The 23964-nt window shown below is 33.7% G+C and overlaps 1 protein-coding gene across 2 annotated transcripts in view; it reads left to right on the top strand.

Annotated features, from left to right (window-relative positions):
- LOC130448166 (protein sidekick) overlaps window positions 1–23964 on the top strand; it is a 582707-nt gene that overhangs the window by 379568 nt on the left and 179175 nt on the right. For both annotated transcript variants that reach the window (XM_056785411.1, XM_056785410.1), the window contains exon 2: window positions 10303–10398. In XM_056785411.1, coding sequence (XP_056641389.1) covers window positions 10303–10398 — 96 coding nt within the window. The remainder of the gene's footprint in view (window positions 1–10302; window positions 10399–23964) is intronic.

Below are 23964 nucleotides of genomic sequence, written 5' to 3'. Positions count from 1 at the left end.
CCGAGTACGAAAAGTTTTCATTTCAAATATACGCGCGCGCGTTATCAGGTTTTTCTGATAAGTTTTCCGGCACTTTCGATCACTTCTTACGAGGGTTTTCTGGCCTGCAAAACTTCTAGCAATATTAAACCGCCCTTATTTGAGGTTTAAACCCTACGGTACAAAAGGTTTCATGCGTGCACGTTATGAGGTTTTTTAGCTAATTTTTCCGTTCGGGAAAGCCGGCTGACATTTTCACATCCGACCTGTGCTGACCTTAAGAAGTTAAGAAGTTGAGGTTAAGTCAAGTCCAAATTTTCATGGAAATCGATGCAGGTTCATGGAAATCGGAGGTAATAACTCATTTTTACCTTAATAGCCTTGACTAATAGAAGCGGATTCAAATTTATATAATTCAATTGATGTTGGTTTTCTAAGATTCTTCCAAGACTCTTGTAGTTTTCTGTGATGTATTTCTGTTTCAATATTTTATAAATAGATTTCTGTATAAATAGTAGAACCTCTGGACTTCATCACTAAGGTGATCCTTAGACAAGAAATTATTATAATGAATTATTTCTATCTCTGTATTTCTATAATAGTGTATTTTACTTATTGCTACCTGACCTGGTCCTCACTTAATAGTATATTATTTAACGAACGGTAATGTAGGTCATAATTCACGTCAATAAAGTTTTGTCACTCATTAAGTTATGATCATTACCGCAAGTTGAATACTGTACTTTATCTGCGACTATTACAATAAATTCTAAGGTATAAGTATAGAGAAAGAACTTAATTCACAAATTTGAATAGTTATAAAACAATACCATGGAAATTTCATTAGTAATTATTTATTATGTTTTTTAATTAAATTTATTACGAAGTTTGACCAATTAATACAGAGAATTAGCCCCGGGTTTCACCTCGGAATGGAATATAATAAACTGAAAATTGATTCAAACATTTGTTTTGCTGTTCTAAATATTGTCTCAAAAGTCATGATTGCTATCGTGTTAGCTTCTTAAGATATTGAAGGTCAAAGGTCATCAAAATCGGTTTTTTGCGAATATCTCGATTCCTATCGCTCAAATGAGATTTGTAGTTATTATAAAAGTTGTAGAGTATAAAATTCTCTACAAGTTTTGTTTAAAATTTTTTCTCATAAAACAAACCATTTTTATTTATGTACTAATTATTAATTATTTATATTTAATTATTTATAATCAATTATTTATATTTTAATATTTATATTACAGTATATGTAAGCTAGTTATCTTCTTCTTCTTCGTCGTCTTCTTCTTGTTGTCGCTCAAAAATGTCCAATTTATTGTCATCATCCTCATTATCGGTCATATTTATCGCCAAACCTTTCAGAATTTCAGGATCGTATGTGCTATCTCCATTGGGATTACTATAGTGGAGCGTTGAGGCAAGCTTGTCCATTGCACTAACCACATAGTAGCCCTGATTTTCTGCATCCACAGTGGGACCCACGACCATTTTTTTAATTGCAAAATATTATGTTAAATAGTTCGGCTGGTGCTGGAGATAATAACGTTCTTATGGGTTCCAGGATTTCATTTTCAAGTATTTAGCCACATTCTTGAGGTTCTAAGTTTTTCTCTAACGTTTGAATTTGGTAGTAGACACGTTTGATATGTTGATGAGCTGCTACAATTGTGCTGCTCACGCTTGACCTTGCATAAGCCCATATATGACTATACGCTGTGCACTCTTCGCGCTCTACCCCAAAAATGGTTGGTTGTATGGTAAAAAAGCTTAAACAAAAGTTGTAGAGAATTTTATACTCTACAACTTTTATGAGAAATACAAATTTCATTTGAACAATAGGAACCAAGATATTCGCAAAAAAATCGATTTTGATCACCTTTGACCTTAAATATCTTTAGACGCGAACACGATAGCAATAATGGTGACTTTTGAGACAATATTTAGAACGACAAAACAAAGGTTTATACCAATTTTCAGCTTATTATCTTTCATTCCGAGGTTGACCCCTTTTTTTACCTAATACGGCTGGTCTTTTGTTCATTTTGGTGTCTGTTTCATACACACTATTGGTTAAAAGTTTTTGCCCACCCCATAATCGATGCATTGAATTTCAAAATAAATGTTTCTTTCATATTGTCGATATGCGATATAAAAACCAAAACCGCTGAATATAAACGTATTATATTGATCATTAAACATGATAGACGGTTTAAGGGCCCACGAAAAGCATCTCACATCAATGAAGCTAGCGATCTGCCTTTCAGTTCTTGTAAAGTGAAATGGCAGTGAAAAAATCCATAAAGATTGGACACATGAAGAGTGAAGCGTTTTATGGAGTGATGAGTCATAGTTTGAGGTTTTTGGGTCTAAGAGAAGAGTGCTTGCTCGGGTCGAAGGAAGAACAGATATTGTAATCCGGAATGTGAAACAAGGCAAAAGGTGGTGGCTTGGAGATTTTTTGGAAGAAGAGCGATTAGAAACCTGGTAAAGATTGAAGGGATTTTGAAGAAAAAAATCTGTAAAACAATTTTGATAGGATTTAAAGGAGAAAGTAATGCGTTTTGGCTTGTGCCTAATCGACAGAAAATTTATCTTCTAGCATGACAACTGTACAGCTGTACAAAGAGTGTCCGAGAAAATTGGAAAGGTAGAATATACTGAAAGTAATACTTTGGCTATCGCAGTCGCCTGAGATTAACCCGATTGAGTTGTTGTGTACAAATAAATGCTGAAAAAATTAAATCGCGGTACTTCCTAAGAAGTCTATTAGATCGTGACGGATGACGAATCATGAATCTATGCGTATGAAACTGAAACTAAACAACAACTGTATGGGTCTTTCAAAACGAGCCAAAATTCATTTGCGTTCGAAGCACTTTGAAGTAAATGGTCGGCTGTTTTTTTGACCACCGTTGCATTAGAGCAGCGTAGAACTTTCAATTCTGCATTTGTTTGCCAGGAGTATTCGAAATAATCAGGAAACCAATCGCAAAAGACGAATCAGTCTCCATCAAGACAATATAGGCTCTCACACATCAGTTTAAACAAAAAGGTTTTTGAACAATCAAAAAATCGAATTGATGGGTCATTCGCCAAACTGTCCTTGGCACCCAATGAATCCTTCTTATTACCGTAGATCAAGAGTAAATTGCAAGTTGAATGTTTTTCTAAACCTGAAGAACCGGTTTTTGCGAGAGCGGATCCAGCTTTGGTGCCAGGAGGTCAAGTCGTAGTCAAGTCAAGAACTTATAATTTAATTGTGGTAACAATAGTTACAAGTAAAAAGTAGGTATTTTATTAATATACGTAAGTACTGTACTTAAAAATATTTATTCTTTATTGAAAACTTGAAAAACTTCTTCACTTGAAGACATCCAGAGAAGCACTACCACGCACGGAATGAGGCAGCCTATTTATATTCCATAACTGTTGTGAATGATTTGTCATAACAGCTAGAGATATGTAGAGGGTATGACGCAAAACACACAAAATACATATATTTAAATAACAAAATAAATTTTTCTTTTATGTCTTCTCCCGAAAGAGGGAGCATCATTTACGTCAATGGGTACGTTTTTATGAACGTGGAGAAGTGCCAGTCCGGTTAGGCGATCTTCAACCATTGAAGATTTTAGCCACGATTTAATTCTGTGCAACGTAGAGAAAGACCATTGTGCTCCACTGACAGGTAGTGTAGCCATAATACATAGAAATTTTCTTATATTAGGATACTTATCGATGTCACAATTTAAAATAAGATCAGAAATGGGCTGCAGTATGTCCTGGCTTCGCTGCCATACCATCCACAGCCGATATTCATTCGCAGTAACAGAAACTGGAGTGTTATCTAGTAATAATGTAGAGTCGGTAGCTAGTTGTTTCACAGTTTCAATGTCTTCATTACTATATTCGCTTTTTGGCATGAAAATGCTTAGCTGAAACAAATTAAGAACATCAGGAGACAAGCGATTTTGGAGATCACTTATTATTGTATCTAGAAGAGGGATGTATATAGCTCTGCGGAAGTACTCTTCAGCAGATTGAGCAGGTTGGTTATTGGCTTTATGTATTTGTTTTGATACTATTCTGGGGCATTTAATTTCTACAACTAGCTGCTCAGCTACTTCTTTAGCCTTTTCAAAAAGCTGTCGGTAGATTACGTCCACATTTTATATGAATAAAATTATTAGTGGTCCACCTAAGTCCTAGAACTAGCTCAGGGGTGGTCATGACCACCATGACCCCCCTGGATCCGCCTCAATCGGAATGGAATCTTAATGGAGAATATTTTGAAAAATAATGGAGCTATATCCAATTATGAATATTTGTTTCTATTTGTCTATCTCGAAACTCGTAGTACACATCGGCAGCTCAAACCGTTTTGTTAAAGGTGGTTTATTAACTTTTAAATTTACTTGTTCAGATGACTACCATGAAGACATGAATGCTGATGTCTTTAAAGGATGGTTCGAGCAAAAACTAGGTTTTTTTCCTCAGAACTGCATAATAGTAATGGATAATGTGTGTTATTACTCGTAGAAGAGTTGCCTACATCCCAGTGGTTAAAAAAAGATTTACATAATTGGCTTAATTCAAATAATATAAAGTTTCATCCCGGTTCTGCGAAAATACCTGCATCCTTTGTGTTCCCTGCATAAACAAAAATTTAAAAAATGTGGAATTGATTAAATTTCTAGAAAGTCGTAGAATGACGGTGGTTAGATCACCATACAAATGCAGACTTATCCCGATTGAACTGGTATGGGCACTGATGAAGGGAGAATTTGCAAGAAAAGAAATTCCTTAGAAATAAGTTATGTTACACATTTGTTTTTGAAGGTTGAGGGTAATATGGAACCTAAGAATTGGGGAAAAACAGTAAATTATATGATTATATGATTATATAAGAAGAGAAAATGTTGGAAAAGTGGGACAATATTACCAATGAAATGATCGAGCCGATTGGTATATCTTCTGATAGCACTTCTGATTTGAATTTCTAAGAAATAGCTCTACTTTTACTGATGTATATTAAAACCATCATTTATGAACGAGGCGTTGTTTAAAAGTCAAAGTTTAAACCCATTTACCTATAAAATCACTATGGCACAATGTTTTTAACATACCTTTTGGAAAAATAAAGCGTTTCAGAAAAAATCGCACTTCAGCTATTTGAAAGTTACAAGCAGGTGAGAAAATATTTCAATTGTCTACGAAACGAAGTGATACGCCTATGCATTACGAATGCTTCGTCATTTTATTACTCTCTTATTAATAAAAATGGTAGTCAAGTAATTTATATGTAAATTAATAGGAGTAAAAATTTTTTCAGTTATTCTATAATTCAAGGGTACAATAATGAGTGTGCAATAAAAAATCATCTAGAATTTGTAAAGCTTCATTGATTTGATGGCCAATAAAATATTGAAGTGATTGAACTGAACTTTGTTGACGTAATTTCTGACAATGGGTCGATTAAGTTTTACTGCCATTCGATATACCCGTTTAGGTTTCGTTCCAAATCACCATATAAATATCCTATAAATTACAGATATTTGATCGACGGTTTGTTAATTATTATTGCTGTGTTCATAGTGTATTATCCATCGAGCAGCGATCATGTATTAATGAGAATTGTTAGACGTTAATGGAAGGCACCTACTCTCTAATGTTAATCAGTTATTTAGTCTGGCTAATTACCAACAAATGAATGTACTTCGCAAACACATAGGTTTAAATAGTATATTCATAGTGGATGAAACATGCGTTCCCATAAATTATCCGTAATTTGTACATCTCACCTATAATTTGTATAGACTGGAATGGAATTTCCGTTCATCCAAAGTCGAACAGAACAATTTTTAACATTTACTGTATGCTTTTTTGGTTTCTTCATATCCTTATGGTAATCTGCTAAAAAGAAGACTACTTTCGGCATGCAAAGTGACAAACCGTTTTCTGCGAAATTTTAGTAAATCCAGAACACACTTACTGAAGTTATTTGTATTTCTGATAACATCATGTGTATCATACCATGATTTATCGTCTTTCTCTCTATGTTTCCGCTTTATGTAGACAAGTGAGAACTTTCCATTTACATTAATCGTGAAGTTTAAGGTTAAATCAATAATCAGCGCCTAAATGTTAATTCAAAGTAATTGATTACACAGAAAGAACAAACTTTTTGTTTGTATGATTCGTATATTTTGATCTGTTGGGCATGGTACTTTGGTCAATTTATTTGTTTTTATTTGATTTGGACAATATCATTCTACCAATCCTTTCGTGTACATTCTTCACTATTTCTTTATCAATAGATGACGAATTCCGGACTAAGACCTAATTTTGGAATTTTCGTGTTTTGGATATCTTCGGGCATCAACGGGTTTGGGATTATTTACTCGTATTTACACATTTTCCACAGTCGAGACATAATTATGAATAATGTCTATTTATATATTTTTCCAAGTGGAAAGGAGAACATTCGAAGATAAAAACATCCATCCATAATATTGGCCAATATGACTTGCGAAGTTTAAAAAAAAATGAGATAGGATGATCGTCACCAGATCTATCTGGTATATAAAGTGAATTTGAAAATTTTTCACCTTCAAAAATAAGACCAGCTCCCAAGACAAAAGCTCTAAAACATTTCATCTAAAGTCGATTGAAGTAAACGGAATTCCGCTGTTTTAACCGTCACACCTGAAACACAATCATCGAAAAAAGAGCCAAGACCAAAGAAACATATGACAAACATACAGGTACAGGCAAAGATAAAGATAAGAAAGTCGCCGAAAATGACCGAAGAAGGAAAAAATAAGGTGAAGAAAAAAAGCTTCCAATTTAGATTCTGTTGATGATGAATGGTTTTGTTTAGTGTGCATCTCTAAAAATTTGTAACAGATAACATTCACTCATTCATTCGAATAAATTGCTATCCTGATCAAAACTGATTTAATATTTGTATCTATATCTCTCTATAAATGAGTATGAAAAAATATTAGAATTCAAAGTTTTTCAAAATAACTAATAAGTACAATTAATTTCCTACAAGTTGTTATTTGCAAACGAGGTTTCTTTGTTTTTATATTAGATGTGGAAAAGTTTTTTCTCACAATTATGTTATTTTTCTACCAAAAATTTTAATATTTTCGTTGTAGATATTATAAATACTCATAAACTGTTCAAAGTGATATCTTTTGTTTATAATGTTTTAAAATAATTTGAAAATAAGTTGATTGTTGATGATTTTGTTTATCTATCTACTATAACATTGTGCCCCGAAGAACTACCTCCAAATCGGTTATAATCGTCTTTTTTGGATAAATTATGGAAACATTACATACTTCATATTTTAAGCACTACAAACCACGAAGTCATAAGGTCTTTCTCTCTCATTGCTCTTGATATAACATTATCTCTCATCTGGCTTCCATCGCACACTGGAATTAGTGGAAAAGAAGCTGCAGATCGCCATGCCAAAGAAGCCGCAAAGAATCCTCCCGAAAGCCCAGTTCAGCTTGCCAATACAATACTACAGCATTACATAACAGTCGCCCATCTACCTCTCACCTTTCCATAAACTTTTTGAATAGGAGAGAAGCTGTGACAATAAGAAGACTACGCGTCAATCACACAAAACTTTCTCACGGCTATTTGATGTCGTCCTGTCTGCCAAAGTTGTGACGTTCCTTTATCTGCTAAGCACATCCTCGCCGACTGCAAAGAATACTCATAAACGTTGAAAGACTGTTCAAAGTGATATCTTTTGTTTATAACGTTTTAAAATAATTTAAAAAATAATTCAGTATTGATGATTTTATTTACCTATCTACCATTACATTGTACCCGGAAGAACTAGCATAAATAATATAATGATAACATAAATGAATAGACATACTATCAATAAAAGCAATAAAATCTATAATTTATTTGATAGGTTCTGTCATTTTGAAAATTATCTAAAAATTGTAACTACGTGCCCCCCGCTCCCGAGCTGGAGACTCTTCCTCAGTGGTATTCGGCATCAGATGAAGAGGAACCGATAAAGAGGCTGTTTTTCGCAAAATCTGCTTGGTGTCAGTCAGTGTTGTCAGTCTTATGCAAGGTTTTATGTGACAGCAACGTTTTCTTAATTTATACAGAATACCTTAATTTATACAGAATGGATATCCCAGTGATTCGTGATTTTTTTTCTTGGATATTAAATGCATTAATTGCGGGTAAACGAGAAGAAAATTGTATTTATTTTTCTCAAAAAAATTACTCTAAAATACTCACAGAAGTGGAGTCCACTAAAACTAAGTTCAACATACCGTTGGATTTCAGACTATTAAAACTTTTTGACGTTAGAAAAATTAATGATGAAGAGAAGTTAATTGTACCATTATAAGCAGGAGACACGAATATACAGCATTATATTACCAATGAGGAATTTTTTTGTAAACGAGGATATATTGAAAAATTCTTAGCCTATTATAGAATTTTTTCCCGTAAAGTGGTCAGTACTGTTGAATAGTAATTTCCAGTTATTGTTCTATCCTTATCCAAAAAATCAATCATTATTACTCCATGGCAATCCAGAAAAACTGAAGTAAGAACTTTTCCAGCAAATTTTTGGAAACGAAACTTCTTAAGTCTTGGAGAACCATAGTGTCGCTATTCCATCGATTGTTGCTTTGTTTCTGGATCGTAGAAATGTACCCAAGTCTCATCCATAGTAAGAATTTGGTTTAAGAAGTCTACATCGTCTTCAAATCGAGCACAGATTGAACACGATGCTTCTCCCCTGGCACGCTTTTGGTCAACATTCAAACATTTGGGGATCCATTTTGCAGTAATTTTCCTCATGTCCAAATTGACGTGACTATATGATGAACGCGTTCGTATGAAATATTCAGTGCTTCAGATATCCGTTTTAGCCCAATTCGACGGTCTGATAAAATCATGTCATAAACTACATAGATATTTTCGGGAACTGACACAGAAACTGGCCTTCCCGATCGGTCATCATCTTCAATGGAAAATTTACCTATTTTGAACCTTGCAGCTCAATTTTTCATGGTCGCATACGAAGGACATTGATCACCAATGGTATTAAGCATATCTTCGTAAATCTGCTTACCTCTTAACCCTTTTAAATACAGGTACATGATGATGGGTCAATACTCCATTTTTTCGATTTTCACAATTTAGGTGGACATTTTGTTTCTTTTAATTTATTGCGTAACTCTGATTTACGTTTTTGACGTCAAACTTTACACTGACACTTTTAATAAGTTATTGTTCGTTGCTGTGGCAACGCAATATTTTGTTTATACATGGAACTGGTCTAAGCTAACTAGATCAATACAACCTCGTACTATATAAAACTCGCTTGAAAAGTTCCATAATACTAAACCAAACGAAAATATGGTGTACCAAGATCATTTATCTAAGTTGATCAAACTACGACCTCTACCAATATTGCAATCAGATAATAGTATAGGATCAAGTCATATCCGAAATATGCGCTATGTGGAAATATGTTCATGGAGAACCTCGTCACAATCAAACATAAGTCTCAGTAGATGATTTGATGAATATGATGATTTTATGCAACCATTGGATGCCTTTTCCATCGCGCACCCTACTAATACTACTATACCATTAAATCCCAATGATTTACGATTTACCTCTCCTTCTAACAGGATTTTATATTTCACTTGGTTTCAACCATTTTTTCTATTATTATACTAAATTAAATCATATAAATTGTTTTTTGTAATATAGTTTGAAAGTCAGTGGTTCGTTTACATTTTTGTTTATCTGTGTACTCAATATAAGTTCAATTTCTTATATTTAATACTGCAAAAATACGATATATTTCTTTATTTGTTTAAAAAAGCTAAACCTATCGATTACTGTTAAATCGTAAAATTCAGATTTATTCAAAACGGCGAAAACATTCAGCCCATTCTCAGCCAGTATCATTTCGAACCTTTTGTCAATAGAAAAGATGCTTTACTCTTCATATCAAGGTACATGCCGACACAAAATACAAAAAAATCGCGATTGTTTATCCTGTATTAGTTTTGCAGGGGTTACGAAGATTTATCATCTTGCTGCATGTACATATTTATCCTCAAAAAGTTGTAAGAAATTACTAACACTAATTTCCGTTAAAATTTTGCATTACTAATTTATTTGTAAATTATGTCGATGAATAAATTTTTATTCAAATGAATCTTGAAACAAAATTTTATTGATGGTATCGTATTTTTATTCTTGGAAGCTTGTATTATATTGTTGGTATTTTTATTGCAGAAAATCAACTACAAGCCCCTCGTTTCACAACTTCCTCTTCAAGTAGCAGTATCATTAGATTAGGAACAACGAAAATTGTGCAATGTCAGGCATTTGGTAAGTCAAATGTCAAATTACACATACAATACAATAAGTTTTTTGCTTTGTAGACTAGATCTCGTCTCAGTCGCCTGGTATTGTATCAGATTTTAATCTAGTTATAAGCGCTTATTTTACCTGCTGAATCGTATTAAAATTAAATAAGCGGGTCACTAGCAGTGGAGTAGATATAATAGCATTTCACTTATAGATTAAATAAACTCATGGACAAAATTAACGCACTACTTTAATTAATCTAAATAGTTACAATATTAACACAAAATCAAACTAAGTTACATTGAAAAAATAATGAAAACTTACAAATTATTCCAATATGATCTTAACATAACCCCAATTTGCCTTATTTTTTCCATTAAAGTTTGTTTTAATCAGCATTTTCTAAAAAATTATAGCACAGTTTTAATCTAAAATGAAGTTTAATACTTGTACAGTAAGTTATCAATATAAATCAAGAAAAATATGAGGAGTGCTTTAATTTGGTTCCGGAGTTCAAATACAGTCCGAGTTAAAGTGTGGAACCGATTCGTTGTTTCTATAAAAGGTTTTGAAAAATTGTAACTTGTAAGGGTTTTGTCATATGACCGATATATTATTATGAAGCAGATGCTCAAAATGTTGTCAGTTGACTTCAATATAAACCATTATGCGATTCCTGGAATTCTACATTACATTTGGAACATTATTTATTGATCAAATCTCCTTGTCGCTGAAGTAATTCTGTTTCAATTCCTGCATATTGTAAGGTTTTGTTTTATAAGTAACATGTGACGCACCAGGAAATAATTCAAAGGATTTGTGTCTTGTTATCTTGGATCCCAATCGATAAAACGAAGCTTTCCAGTACATATTTGGAAAACAGTGAGGTGAGATATTCTTATTTCCTCGAGAAAATTTCAAATTCTTCAATAAATTGATTTGGATTTTCCATAGAGTTAATATTAATGACAGAGAGAACGGCATGTAAGTGGAATTATATTAATGTAAGAGAGAGAAAGAGAATTAGTTAACCCATCTCTCTACCCGATATTAAAATCAAAACTAATGAGTCACCACTATCCTTATGACGACAATCTCTTCTCCTGTCGTATGCTGCCAGTATCTTCCAATCCTCTCCATTCGCTATTTACCACCACTTCCGTACCTATCAACTCACGAACAACTGTAAGTTCAATCCCTCAATTGCTCTCACCTCTACTCCAAAATACCAACCTCTCGTTGACCTTTCCACTTTCTTTCCCTTCTTCTCTCCCTTGGATAAAAAATATTCCCATAGTAGATACCTCACTAACCATCTATAATAAACACTAATCCCCTAGCTTTCTTATAGAGAAAGCATTCTTGGAAATTCTACATAAAAAATTCTTCGACCTAATTCTCTATACGGATGCCTCCAAAGCTGAATCCGGTGTGGGTTGCGCAGTCACTACAAACCACGAACTCATAAGTTATTTCCACTTACCCTCGACGTGTAGTGTTTACACTGGTGAACTATACAGTATCCTTCAAGCTTCCAAATATATTTCTCCTCCCCATAAACATATCACCATATGTACTAACTCTCTTTCATCCATACAGTCAATAACAACCATATTCACCGACCATCCAATAGTCCAAAACATTCATGACACCTACCAAACTCTCATTGATCTTGATATAACAGTCTCTCTCATCTGGCTTCCATCGCACACTGGAATTGCTGGAAACAAATGTGCCGATCGCCATGCCAAAGAAGCCACAAAGAATCATCTTGAAATCCCAGTTCAGCTGGCCAATGATCTGAAGATTAACTTCAACACCTTAAAAAATCTTGGCACGATACATTGAGCAAGAGTACTACAGCACTACATCAAATCCACCCAACAACTTCTCACATCTCCCTAAACTTTTTGAATAGGAGAGAAGCTGTGATAATAAGAAGATATCAACCACACGAAACTTACTCACGGCTATTTGATGTCGTCAGAAAGTCGTCCTGTCTGCCGAACTTGTCAAGTTCCTGTGACTGTTAAGCACATCCTTACCGACTGCAGAGAATATTCTACCGCATATCAACAGTTTGATATGAAAACCAACCTCAAGGAGAGACTTAACTGACCGACGGAAATAAGGAAAATCGTGCAGTTTCTTAAAGTCACTAAGCTGTATAAGAAAATATAATTTAATTTATGATTGTTTTTGTGTGCCAATGACCAGCGCTGTCGAGGCACGTTAAACTGAAATAAAAAAATCAAAACTTGTTATTCTCTTCCTTTACTGCTCCCACTACTCGAAATTTGTATATCAGGGCGATCTAATGAGATTAGAGAAAAGTGAGATGAAGATGGTCAAAATGTCAAAAATCTAGATTGAGTATATATTGATTAACAAAAGATTTAGAAACTCAGTAAAATCAGTAAAAACTTACTCTGGTGCAGACATGGAGTCTGACAACAATCCGGTGGTTGCACAACTAAGACTGCGCCTAAATAAACTGGCAAAGAAAACAACAAACAGGGGTGTATACATCGAAAAACTACGGGTCACACAAGTTAAAGACAATTTGAGAAATACGATTATTGACAATCTAAGTTTAATGGTCCAGAATGAGGACGACGATGAATATACACTATGGGATAGCATGAAAGGAATAATACAACAAACAATATCCTTGGCCAAAAACAACAAACAAAAAGAAAAGAATGGATGACCGATGATATCCTGGGCTTAATGGAACAAAGGCGGTAAAATAAAAATAATAAAGCCAGATTCAAACAACTACAGCGAGACATCAGAACAAAAGTTAGAGAAGCAAAAAATATATGGGCAAATAAAAAATGTCAGGAAATTGAATACCTGGAGAAGAACCACGATAGCTTTCATCTGCATAAAAAAATTGAAGAGTTTACCAACACTGGACATAAACGTAATCAAACGGTACTAGTAAATGACAAAATTATACTAGATCAGCAAGAACAACTTGAAGCATTTGCACCATCCATACATTGAAAAAATGTTTGTTCATAACCGCACAGACAGGATACGGATGAGCTGGAGGGCCCAGAAATTATCATGTCAGAACTTAAAAATGCAACGTCCCACCAAAAATGGGAAAGTTACTGGTCCAGATGATCTGCACATAGAATTGATAAAACTTCTTGATGATTAACATCTTACATTACTGCTCAGAATCTTAAACAAAATATACGAGACAAGTAATATTCCCGAAGAATGGCTTGTTTCGACTTTTATCACGCTACCCAAGAAGTCAAATGCAAAACGTTGTAATAAATACCGCCTTATAAGTCTCATGTGTCACGAGTTAAAGGCATTTTTGAGGATAATACACACCCGTTTATGGAGAATATTGGATGCAAAAATTGGAGAAACTCAGTTTGGATTTAGGAAAGGCTTCGGGACACGTGAGGCCTTTTTTGCAGTACAAGTCTTAATACAGAAATGTCTAGATCAACAGACAACCGTAATAGCTTGCTTCATAGATTACGAAAGGTCTTTTGACAATGTGAAGTATGATATCCTGATTAACTTATTAAACAAACTGGGACTCAATAGTAGAGACATTACTATAATTAAGCAATTGCATTGGAATCAAGTGGCCCAGATAAAGTGCGATAACAGTCTCTCGGAAAAAATCAAAATTATGAAAGGTGTAAGACATGGTTGCGTTTTATCCCCGCTCCTGTTAATATATATTCAGAAGCAATTTTCCAGGAGTCTCTGGAAGACATTGAAATTGGAATTAAAATTAATGGGAAAATCTTAAACAAAATTGGGTATGCAGATGACACTGTAATACTTGCCCACACCATTCAAGATACTCGACAGCTATTAAACAGAGAAAATACTATCAGTGAAAATTACGGACTTGAAATGAACTACAGTAAAACGAAATTCATGGTAATATCGAAAACTAGTATTAATAATGTGTCGCTGACAATTAATAAACCAACCCATAGAGAGAGTACACCGTTTTAAGTATTTGGGAAGCTGGCTGAATGATGAGTGGGACCCAGATGAGGAAATTAATACAAGAATAGAGATAGCCGGGAGCACATTTTTTAAGTTAAAATAGCTTCTCACAAGTAATGACCTTAACTTGAGAACATGCTGGAGAATATCACAATGCTATGTTTTGACTACTTTATGGTGTTGGGAGCTGGACTTTGAAGGTCTCCAGCATGCGTAAGGTGGAAGCTTTTGAAGTGTGGCTCTTTAAACGGATCCTTAAAATATCATGGGCGGGTCGGGTGACCAACGACGAGGTCCCAAGACGAATGAACAGAGAACGAGAACTATTAACCATTGTAAAGAGAAGGAAATCTTACTACTTTGACTACATTTTTAGAAATCAAAAATATGCCTTGTTACAGCTGATCATGGAAGGAAAGATAGAAGGCAGGCGCGGCCTGGATAGAATAAGATTTTCATGGTTGAAAAACCTTCGAGATTGATTCCATGTACGTGATGCCGTAAATCTAATACGCATTGCTGAAGATCGTGAAGAATTCCAAAGGATGATTATCAACCTTCATTAGAATGAAGCAGGCCCTGGAAGAGAGAGAGAGAAAGACAGTTTTAAAGGAGTATACTATGTTCTTTTTCTTTGCACTGCAGAGGAGCAACTCCTATATCAGGGCCAACTCTAACAAACTTTCTTCCTATGAAAAATTTCCATTATCCTTATTAAAAATTTTCTCTCTCTTCTTCTCTCTGTTCTTTCTCTCTTTATCAACAGCTCGAAGCGCCCCACGCTTTATTCACCATACTATTCACCACACACACACACACCATTCATTGTTGCTTTAAGCTTTTGAAAACCATTTTCAACTTTTTGGTTTTAGGTGCTTCAAAGCGTGTATTTTAGATTTTTAGAATTTTTAAACTATATTAATTTTACTCACATTCTTTCTGTTAGGGTTTCTGGTGAGGTTCTGATTGTTAAGTTATTTTCTACCAATAATAAATTCTTCGTTTTCATAATTAGAATGTGATACCACAAATTGTTAAAGGAGCGTTTTTACTACAAAATTTGGTAATATACTTGAAAATTATTTACTTATCCGGAAATCAATAGCCAATTACTGAAACACAGACTGTTTGTTTTTTCTCGAGCTGAGATTTACTTATATATTCCATTTTCCATTTTTTTTCAACTATTAACTGTGATTTTGGCAACCAAGATCACAGCAATATGTCTAATCTCCCCTCACTACCACAAAATTTAATAACCACTAAAAACCTTATTGTACATAAAGCTAAATTTATTGTCAAGCAAAGTAAGAAATCTGCTTGGCAAAGTTATACTACATCCGTTACCCACAATACGGACCCTAGTCAAATTTGGAAAAAAATTGTACAAATTCAAGGCAAAAAAATTAATATCAAAATTCCTTGTTTATTATCTATGACCTAAAATTTGCGCTATCATCCTGCAAAAATTCTGCTGATGGTCCTGATGATGTTATCTATATATTTCTCAAAAAACTATCCGATACGTCCCTCTCCAAGCTTCTTGACATCTATAACATTATTAGGAATACTCACCCAACTCTATAATCATCCCAATTAAAAAAGCAGGTAGAAGACTTCAATGGTCCCTTGAAAAATACAAACTTATTATATATTATATATATTATATTAAATAATAACCATCAGGACGTCATTGCAACTATTTTCGACATTAAAGGCGCTTTCGACTCTATATTCAGAAGTGCAATATGAATAAATTTACTCAATACAATCTAGATGGTAACATATTATCATTCATCCATACTTTCCTAACTGATAGAATTTTCAGAACATATAATTAATTTATGTATAGTAATATATTTTGTAACAGTCCTTTATTTAACTTATGTATCTTATGATTGTGTGCCAATGACCAGCGCTGTCGAGGCACGTTAAACTGAAATAAAAAAAATTATTCACTTTCTACTTCCATATGCTATACAGGCGTGTTTTTTGATTATTCTACACTATACAGTCATACCCCGATATAGCGAATTTCAAGGAATCAAAACAATCGAGGATTACATTATGGCGAGGTTCAGTTGGTGAAATTTCGCTATATCGAGGTTCAAATGCAACGTTGGTCAATTTTGGTAGATGTTTAACCCGCTGGTACTACATTCTAAAATGTATAGGAAATAAAAGAAAACTTTCATTCTATTTGCTATAACACGATGTCTAGACACGTGTTATCACGATTCTACGTTTCTTGCTTTCAATCTATTATGAAAGGAATGACCATGACAGTTCAATAAACTAGCAGTTAAATTCGCTATACTGAGCTTCTGAATACAAAAATTCATACATCAAGGTGATTTTTTCTCCGGGATCGACAAAAATTCGTTATGTAGAGATTCTGACTAAAAATTTGACGTATAACGGTAATGTTAAAGGTAATTTTTTTTTCCAGGATCGTTAAAAATTCGTTATATCGAATTTTTGACTAAGAAATATGTAGAGGTGAAATTTACATTATATGTTATGGAGAGCTCTAGAAAATTAAAAAAAATTGTTATATCAAGAAATTCGTTATATCGAGATTTTACTGTATTTAGTTTCCACTTTTTAGTTCCATTTACTGTCAAAAATAAAATTTTTCTCTAAGTTCTAGTTATTAGTTGAAATTTAAGGTTTAAATTCTAAAGTTATACTGATGGAGGTAGTTTAGTAAATATCCTTTCTACCTGCAAAACTAAACTAATGTTCTGAAAGGAATGCGTGCATCGAGCGCATCTGAGACGAGCGCACAGATTATATAGAAGGGTGCATCGAACGCACATTTGCAGGTATCTTCAATCCCTGTATTAACAGAAGAAAAATTATAAAAAACTTAACAACAAAGTAACAAAGAGTTAATACTTTCTCATCAATGCGATTATAGTCATAGTCAAACAAATTATGACAAGGATTTTATACTTAACCTAACCTAACCAAAAATGCACTCATTCGTAGAAAAAAATTTTTTCTATCAATTTTTGTTCAATATTTCATATAATATGGAACATTTGCTCATTTAGTAAAATCTCAGATGTTGCTGATGGTTTTTCGTTTTGTCTTAATGATAATAATTATTCAAAATTTCGTATGTTTGCTCATTTTTAGAATTCACTTTGGCAGATCAAATCTTTTGAATTCGACACAGGTAGTGTGCGCTAGATGCACGAAATGTTTTCTAAATGTGACTGTGCGCTCGATACACTTGCGCTCCTCGCACTCCACCCCTTGAAAGATATTCATTGGGTGAATAATTATACCATAGCATTGTGGCGCCTTCGTTAGCAAAATTCGTTTCTGTTCCTGATTATAAAAGTGTAAGATGACACTTGATATCTTTTGACGTTATTGTTTAAACAACGAAAACTAAATAAATCAGAAAAAATAAAATAAAGTCCTTGCATTCACTAAAGTATCTCCAACCCATTAATTGTTAAAAAATTTTTAAAATTTAAAATCGTCAAAAATTCTAATTTCATTTAATTGAATCAACTTTTGATGACTGTCTTCCGAATTTGAGCTCCTCATTTATGTACTTCTATCACAAGCTAGGAAGAGATAGTCCGTGTCGTTAAACACCTTAAATCCTTTTCAAATTTAAAACATTCTTGAATATGAACATATTGAATATTGAACATACTTGAAATGTATGTGTTTTTTTATACAATATTCTAGTTAAATTAAAAAGCTCACTCTGGCCACAATATTTAATTGAAATAAGTGCAATAACCACGTGGAAATTAATATTTTTTCCACACAATCGCTTGATTATTTCATTAATTGTCTATTGACTATAAAAAATACTTCGTAATGAAGCTTTTTTATATTTGTATGTCAAAGATGTTTTTGCTGTCAGCTGGAATATTCTCAGTTCGTTATTAATTTAAATTTAATGTCTAATCTAAATAACAAGCTTCACTCCACGCTTGCAAGAACAAACTAATCCATTGGAGGTACTTTAACAGTCGTGAAAAATGGAAGCAGACTGTTAATTATAACATACTGATATTTTAGTTTGTATAGAGATTGTAAAAAATTATTTCAATTACTACATTAATTATAAATTTTAAATTAATTTATGAGATGAATAATCCGACCGGTTTAAAAACTATTCCAGAAAGAGGAAGTGGATATTGTTCATGTGCGTTCAAATGATTTAATAGATTTGGGCCTGTTACTCCTTTGCAGGGCTGGAGTTGTAGTTGACGGTAGAGAGACTGTAGTAGGCTGGAAAAGAAGCAAAAACTAAAGAAATAAAACTCGAGAAGTGTAAAAGGAAGAAACGACCGACAAAAACAATCGATTAATCTACAAAATGCTTTCGTCGGAAATTTGGCTTATCAGGCTAGAGGAAAACCATAGAAAACTTGAACCAATGTTCAAATCCGAGCCTAAGGTCAAGATAAATGATCGTATAAAAATGGGGTATTGGGATCAACCTATTATTTTCATACCTGAATGTTAAGTTTCTGGAATATATTAAGGATTTAAAACTGATTGAAAAAGTTTTGCCTTATCGTGTCCAATTATGAACCAATTAGAACCAAACAAAATTTCAATGTCAAAATATTTTATTACTCAACATATTCTCCTCTTAATTGGATACATTTATTACAGAGAACCTGCAACTAGATCTTTAAAAAAATGTTTCTTCTTGCTCTACAAACCAGACCTCCACAACTTTTATTACCTCCTCGTTGGAAGAAAATTTACGTCCTTTCTTTCAGTTGAGGAAGGAGATGATAGTCGGACGGAGCCAAATCTGGTGAATAAGGGGGGTGTTCTAGTAATTCAAACCCTAAATCACGATTTTTTTGCATGGCAGCATGATATTTGTGTGCAGGGGCGTTATCCTGCAAAAACAGAACACCTTTGGATAGCTTTCCCGTAGAGTGGTCAGTAATGTCGAATATTAATCTCCAGTTATATTGTTCCACCCTTATCCAAAAAATCGATCATGATTACTCCATGGCAATCCCAAAAACTGAAGCAAGAACTTTTCCAGCAGATTTTTGGACACGATACTTCTTAGGTCTTGGAGAACCAGATTGTCGCCATTCCATCGATTGTTACTTTGTTTCTGGATCGTAGAAATGTACCCAAGTCTCATCCATAGTAACAATTCGGTTTAAGAAGTCTACATCGTTTTCAAATCGAGCACAGATCGAACGCGATACTTCTACCTTTGCACGCTTTTGGCAACATTGAAACATTTGGGGATCCATTTTGCAGCAATTTTTCACATGTCCAAATTGACGTGAACTATATGATGAACGCGTTCGTATGAAATATTCAGTACTTCAGATATCCGTTTTAGCCCGATTCGACGGTCTGATAAAATCATGTCGTGAACTGCATCGATATTTTCGGGGACTGACACAGAAACTGGCCTTCCCGATCGGTCATCATCTTCAATGGAAAATTTACCTCTTTTGAAGCTTACAGTCCAATTTTTCACGGTCGCATACGAAGGACATTGATCACCAAGGGTATTAAGCATATCTTCGTAAATATGCTTACCTCTTAACCTTTTTAAATATAGGTACTTGATGATGGCTCGATACTCCAATTTTTCGATTTTCACAATTTCAGTGAACATCTTTTTTCATTTAATTTATTGCGTAACTCTGGTTTACTTTTTGTAATAAGTTATTGTTCGTTGGTCTAGGCTAACTAGATATCAATACATTCTCGTATTGCGTACGTACCGCATTAATTATAGTAACTATTTGCGAAAATGATTAAAATTCTAGTTAATTTTGGGGTCAAATATGAGTATCAATATTTACGAGGTATACAAAGTATTCGTATATAAAACTCGTTATTTCAACTAAGTCAATGTGTAAATAAAGTGTGCGTCGCTCAGAATTTAATTCTGGTCGTAAAATGTATGTTTTATAAGGATATTATGACTTGATTTATTAGAAAAACTCAACTGTGCAACATTTTGCATTTTGAATTAATTTTTCAGATCTTCTATTATATTTTTCAGAACCGCATTTAGATTCTAAATAAATTTTTTTTGAAACAAACAGCATCAAACTGCTTGATAGAAATAATGCGAAGCATTTTTCAAACTTACGTCCATGAATTAGAAAGTTTTCATTAATGCTTGGACATATTTTTGTGTTAAATATATAGTGTTTAGCCAAAAGATTTATTTTGGGATAAAAAATAACTCGATTGACTTTAATGTAATTGTGCATACAAAAAATGTTACAGCCATAGGCGAGTAGTATTTCATGAGCCGAAATTTTAAAATAAAAATGGATAAATGTCATTCTGACATAATAATTTCCTATTTAAAATTTAAAACCCAGACAAAGGTACAACCTCTTGTGTTGAGAATCATAAGGATCTATCAATCCTCTAGTTAGATGATACAGTGTCCCTTATTTCACCCTCCATTAACGTATCGTCTTAAATTACTTAATTTTTGTGACTATGAAGAATCATGAAGTTACCTAACTTCAATTTATTATTATATTCGTTAATATTTATTACTTAAGTCAAATTATACACTGACCGCTCCTAATGGTAACCAACGTCTTAACTAAGCGATTCCCAGTGTCCCTTAGTCCATTAACTTATCAAATTACTTACTTTTATTTTATATTGATGTGACTGTGATGACCATGAATATAATTATTTATAGCTTTTGTGTACAATAGGATTTTGGTGTTTAAAGCAGTTTGTAAACAGACACGAGGTTCTTAATAGTTGTTGCATCCGTCGAGTATGGTAATCAGATTATTGAAACCAAGTTTAGTTAATTATTTTCTTGAATATTAAATAGTTTTTTACTAAGTTGTTTCAATGTTTTAATACAAAGAATATACTAACCATCATTGGTTAGCCCGAAGATACATATACACCTATTGCCTATGAATTTGCAAAAATCTGCACCCCATTAAAACACTAAGACGAGTATTTGACACTTAAATGCCTCGAAAATTTTCTGTGCGTTCCAGTAATCATAATATTGTACGATCATTGGAGGATTACATCATTTTTGAACTTTTTCACCCCTTACCCCTTCTCCTAAAAGCTAGTTTCAATCAAAAATCCTTTAGTTGTCTTTTTAACACTAAGAAACAGTTGCTTCAACTATAGGGTGTTACGAGGAGGTCCAAAATTTGATAAATGGAAGCCATTTACCTTTATACCGAGCTGCATCCCTTAGGAGTTATTAGGACTTAAATTAGGGTACAAATTTTAGAAAAAAACTAACTCCATGCAATCCTTTTACTTGAAAATACCAAGTTGAAAACATCGTATAAGACTTTTAGAGGTAATTGTAAGTAGAAGGCGATTGAACCATTCTGGGAGGTTAATTAGGGTAGGTCACCCCTAATTAACCATTATTAAAGTAATAAAATAGTAAATTAAATTATCTCAAAATACACACGAGAATTTAAGTAGATATCTTTCGGCAGAGAAATGGGTGCCGTAATCAAGGACGATGTAGAGTGGGAACAGATAACATGTTCTTTTCTTACATTACAAAGTAACTTTGTCACAAGCATTGTACTTTGGAAACAATAATTCTAAAAATATTAGTCAAGATCTGTTATGCTTTTTCACCCAGGATGGCCAGCGGCAAATCTACAAAAGATGGTCAAAAAAGTTAGAGCGACGACATAATCACTGGATATTTGAATATGACACCCACATCCTTAAACAAAGGCAGCAGTGGATAGAAATGGGTGGGAAACGTTCAACAAAATCGATGTTAACCGATTGCCGCTTGCCACTTATTATAGTGGGGTAGGTTAGGTCAAAGAGGCTTTGAATTTTGCAGGCAACGTTGGAATCGTTGAATTGAAATGAGATTATTTTCACGGTCCATAATTTTCAGCTAAAGTCTTTTCACTTGTTTCTTATTACCAATTTTTCGTCTCTCTTCTCGTATAGTCAAAATTTGACCAAAAATGTTCCAAAATAAGCATTGTGTTTGGAACTAGAGTTAACTAATCCAAAACAACCCTTTTCATAGCAACGCATCATCATCAATTACTTATTTATTATTATGAACTCTAACCTCATTAAGTTATTGTTGCTATAAATTTGTCTGTGTTTAGTCTCCGTCAGTTTTTAGATTCCACTCCAACCCCATTAAGGTAACGTTTTCAATTATTTCTTATTTAATTATTATTAATGTGACTATAATAAACTATAAATATATTTATGTAATTTTATAATTATTATTGTATAAGATAAGAACTAATATATAAAGAAGCATGTAAAAATTGTTTTTAAAAGGGAAGTTGGTGAATTGAGTTATTTAATTCTAGCATTTCAATGAATGTGATCTCTAATAAATTCAGTCGTATTTTTCTCGAATATCCAGCTATAGTAATTTTAAATACAATTAGATTCAGACATTTTTTTCCTTCAGCACGCATTTCAACGCTGTGGCATTTTAGTATCCATCTTTCCATCTTTCATCTACCACGTCGTTTGTTTATTATTTCTATAAAGATAACGTAAACTAGCATTTTTATCTGTTTATTAATGCCTTTACCAACACGTGCTCCATAAAACTGGATGCTGTCTTCAACTTAATGCTAACAGCACAACAATATAATTCTCTAGAATGAAAACTTAATTTAATAGTCTGGTTTGAATAACAACCTTTTATTAGTACTAATGCTATAAAAAAATCTATATATATATATATATATATATGTACATTTGGAAAGGTTTCCGCGGTCAGGATTATGATCAACAGGACTAGTTTCAGGGGTGACACGCGTTGGAATTTTGAAAATTCTCGACGTTTCGGCTCCCACTTTGGAGCCATTATCAAAAGAAGTGTGGGGATAGGGTGGTTCTTCGTTCATTGATAAGAAGTAATCCGATTCCGTAATCTCAATCTGCCTACTCCACGCAACGAATTCCACCGAGGAAATGAAGAGCTGAAACAAAAATATAAAATAATTAAAATAGAAAATAAAAATAATATGCTTACCAAACACTGTTGACACTAAGGCACTCACTAACGGTCTTAATCTAACTGAGGAGCTATTCGCCTGGACCTTTTGGCAGGTTTTGGAGCTTTGGTGCGCGTGGGAAGTAAGGGGTAATTAATTTGTGAAGATCGGCTTCTCGGGGGGTTTTAGAGGTAGTGTTGTTGGCCGGAGTGGTATTGGAGTGGATGAAGAAGGTGTTTCCATGTTACCGGCAACCTCTGGCTGTCGTCCCTTGTGTTCAAACAGTTTTGACGTTTCTCTATTTCAATAACTTCTCGAATAATCCTAGACTTTAAGGAGCTGTGTCGGGTGATAGTTTTGATTCTATTGAAATCGATTGTGTGTCCGGTATAGACACGATGTTGGGCAAGGGTGGAGGAAATTAGTGACAGACAACTCCATGGTAGATTGGATATTTTGACGGATCTAATTAGATGGGAGAGTTTCTGATAGGGTTTGAAGATTGTATGAATACCGTGAGATTTGAAGATTCCACAAATTGCTCTGTCTGTCTGTTTGTTACACCTTTGATATAAGGAAGGGACATCCTCAGTTGATCTTTCAAACCAGGGAAGGGGGATAAAGGAGCTAG

The sequence above is a fragment of the Diorhabda sublineata genome, chromosome 8 (assembly GCF_026230105.1).
Source record: "Diorhabda sublineata isolate icDioSubl1.1 chromosome 8, icDioSubl1.1, whole genome shotgun sequence".
Classification (NCBI taxonomy): Eukaryota; Metazoa; Arthropoda; class Insecta; order Coleoptera; family Chrysomelidae; genus Diorhabda; species Diorhabda sublineata.
Note: the sequence above shows the minus strand (reverse complement) of the source record. Positions and strands in the feature narration are given on the sequence as shown.